Here is a 2,878-nt window from a genome sequence, read left to right as displayed (position 1 = left end):
AACTTTTATTCATATGGACAGGAGCGATTAAAAAATCAGCTACATAGACTGATGTCTATATACTGTTGCTAAATTCTTACTGAACCAACAAATGAATTGGCCAAAGAAGTCATCAGGAAAGCCCAACCGCACCATGCTGAAACTGCCAAATTCAAAAAAGAGACGAAGAAGATCACAAGATCTCAAAGAAAATGATATTCTGAAATCAACAGAGAGTTTCAATGTTGAAGTTTACAGTTATTGAGTACATTGTCAATTAATGTTATGGAATACTCTGGTTTGTGTTGAACTGCTTTTCTATGTAAATATACTTTATAACAATAGCTTTGTCATAGTTTTAGTTCGGATTATATGAAAATACTGTGAAGGTAGTGAATGCTAATGGAAGAATTTCGATTACAGCATAGAATGTGAGTTATAATTCAAGCTTTTATGTAACATACAATAAATTGATCATACTTATTGTGGATTGTATGTATTTAATCTTGGATCACTGTTTCAATATTATCTTAAGTTATTATCTTAAGTTTCACTAATTTGTTGAATCTGGACTCACTTTGCTAAATCTCAATACATTTGGTTCAATCTCGATTCACTTTAGTGAATCTAGATTCACTTTAGTGAATCTCGATTCACTCAAAGTGAATCTCGATTCACTTAAACTTAAAGTGAATCTCGATTCACTTAAACTTAAAGTGAATCTCGATTCACTTAAAGTGAATCTCGATTCACTTAAAGTGAATCTCGATTCACTTAAAGTGAATCTCGATTCACTTAACTATAGTGAATCCAGATTCAATAAAGTGAATCTCGATTCACTAGTGAATCTCGATTCACTTAAAGTGAATCTCGATTCACTTAAAGTGAATCTCGATTCACTTAAAGTGAATCTAGATTCACTACAGTGAAACACTATTAACTACAACTATAGTGAATCCAGATTCAATAAAGTGAATCTCGATTCACTACACTAAAAATTCAGTAAGTCAATATTATCTTAGTCACTACACTATAGTGAATCCATATGCAGATCATTGAATCCAGATTCACTACAATGAATCTATATTCATTATAGTTAGTCCAGAATAACTTAAACCGAAACAATCAAGTAATTTGATTGTTTGATTGATTATAAAGAATTTCTATAGTGATATCGAAATTCAATATCAGATAATCTAGATTCAATGCGATCAATCTAGATTCAATATAGTTAGTCCAGAATCACTTAACGCGAATTAAATTTTAATTGATGACTGCATACAACGACTTTATCATTCTTGCTTAAATAATACAACTAATAATAATGGAATTCACATGCTATATGAGTAGATCTCAATTCAATATACTAACATGACACAATGTAACCATGTAATTAATAATCTAGTAAATATATATAGTTAAGAATTACACAATTCAGTAATTTTAATAAGAAATGTATTCCTAAAAATGATTCTGTAACGAATTATGACAACTAAATTAAACATCACTCTGCTGTATTGTTTTCTTTAATGGGCATGTCCGTGCGTCATGGAAATCGATTTTTTTGCACATATTACACAGCCTTGGCACCTTTTTCTTTCGTTGAGTAATTGATTTCTCATAATCACCAACAATTCTCCGTCCACACCCCTTGTTTCTACCTTCAATGGGAGGTTTAACGATCACTTCCGCTGGTATTTTTGAGCCAACAAAAAACTCCATTACATCATTTTTGTTCTGTGTGTCAGATTTCCAACTAGATTCACGCAAACTGTGCTTCAACTCCTTCAACTTCCCTTCCAGGTAGTCAAGTCTCTCACCATCTAAACCTGCCAAACTCACACAGGATTGGAAATCATACCATATGTCATTCAACTTACGATTTGTAACTTCAATTGCATAACATTGTTCTGATATTTCCTTGAACTGCAATGAATGCCTCATCTCAGCACCTTTTGTCCATCGGTTCACAACAAGATGCCTTGGAATTTTTGTTACATCAGCTTGGTTCAGTGCAAAAAAACCATGCCTACATACTATACCCATTTTCTCAAACAGCCTACACGTACATTGCACGTCATTGTTCAAGTAAGCGTGTTTCACCTAAAATTCAAAAAACAATGTATATTAGCACCGAATAAAAAAAGAAAATGACAAGCACATGAAATGGTCACTGAATCGCGATTCAGTGTTGTGAATCGAGATTCACAACACTGAATCGCGATTCAGTGTTGTGAATCGAGATTCACAACACTGAATCGCGATTCAGTGTTGTGAATCGAGATTCACTACACTGAATCGCGATTCATTGCATTGAAAATATATTCAATTTTTATTGTTTCAATATCCATTATTAAGTTTTACCTCAAATATTTTTCCATGTCTCTTTTTGTCCTTTATGGAATAAATCTTCACGCCCTCTTCTTCAGATATACTGTTGATACTCATATCATAACATGATGACATTATCTCACTCTGTACCTCATAAAGCATTGTTCGAGTGTACAACTCTGCTGCATCCCTCTCCAATAACAATGGTGTGTCCATTCTTGGCATCGTTTTCGTTCCTTCATAGTTTAATCTTGCGTTTGTATGCCTTTGCTTCTCCATAGCACTCTCGTATCGGAGATAAAATTTCGTTAATGTGTCAGATCTACGGTTGAATTTGTCAAAGAAACTGTTCTCACTCTCTGATATTGATGTAGTCCGCAATAAACCGGCCATTGGATCATCAGCATAATAGGCTGGAATCCATGACTCCCGAATGTTATAAAGTTCACACAACCATTCATGACTTTCAAGCTTATATTCTTTCATAACATCTTTCCACCCGACTTCAAATGTTGCTGGATCTATATCTATACTCCAAATCAGTGCATTGATCTTCCTCTTGAAATCA

The 2,878-nt window shown here is 33.6% G+C and overlaps 1 protein-coding gene across 1 annotated transcript; it reads right to left on the bottom strand.

The window, feature by feature from the left end:
- LOC109826426 lies at positions 1,477-1,923 on the bottom strand. Its single transcript, XM_020393459.1, has one exon. It carries the CDS (start codon positions 1,921-1,923, stop codon positions 1,477-1,479), a length of 447 nt encoding a protein of 148 aa, XP_020249048.1.

Source organism: Asparagus officinalis, chromosome 10, assembly GCF_001876935.1.
Source record: "Asparagus officinalis chromosome 10, Aspof.V1, whole genome shotgun sequence".
In the NCBI taxonomy this organism is placed as follows: domain Eukaryota; kingdom Viridiplantae; phylum Streptophyta; class Magnoliopsida; order Asparagales; family Asparagaceae; genus Asparagus; species Asparagus officinalis.
Note: the sequence above shows the minus strand (reverse complement) of the source record. Positions and strands in the feature narration are given on the sequence as shown.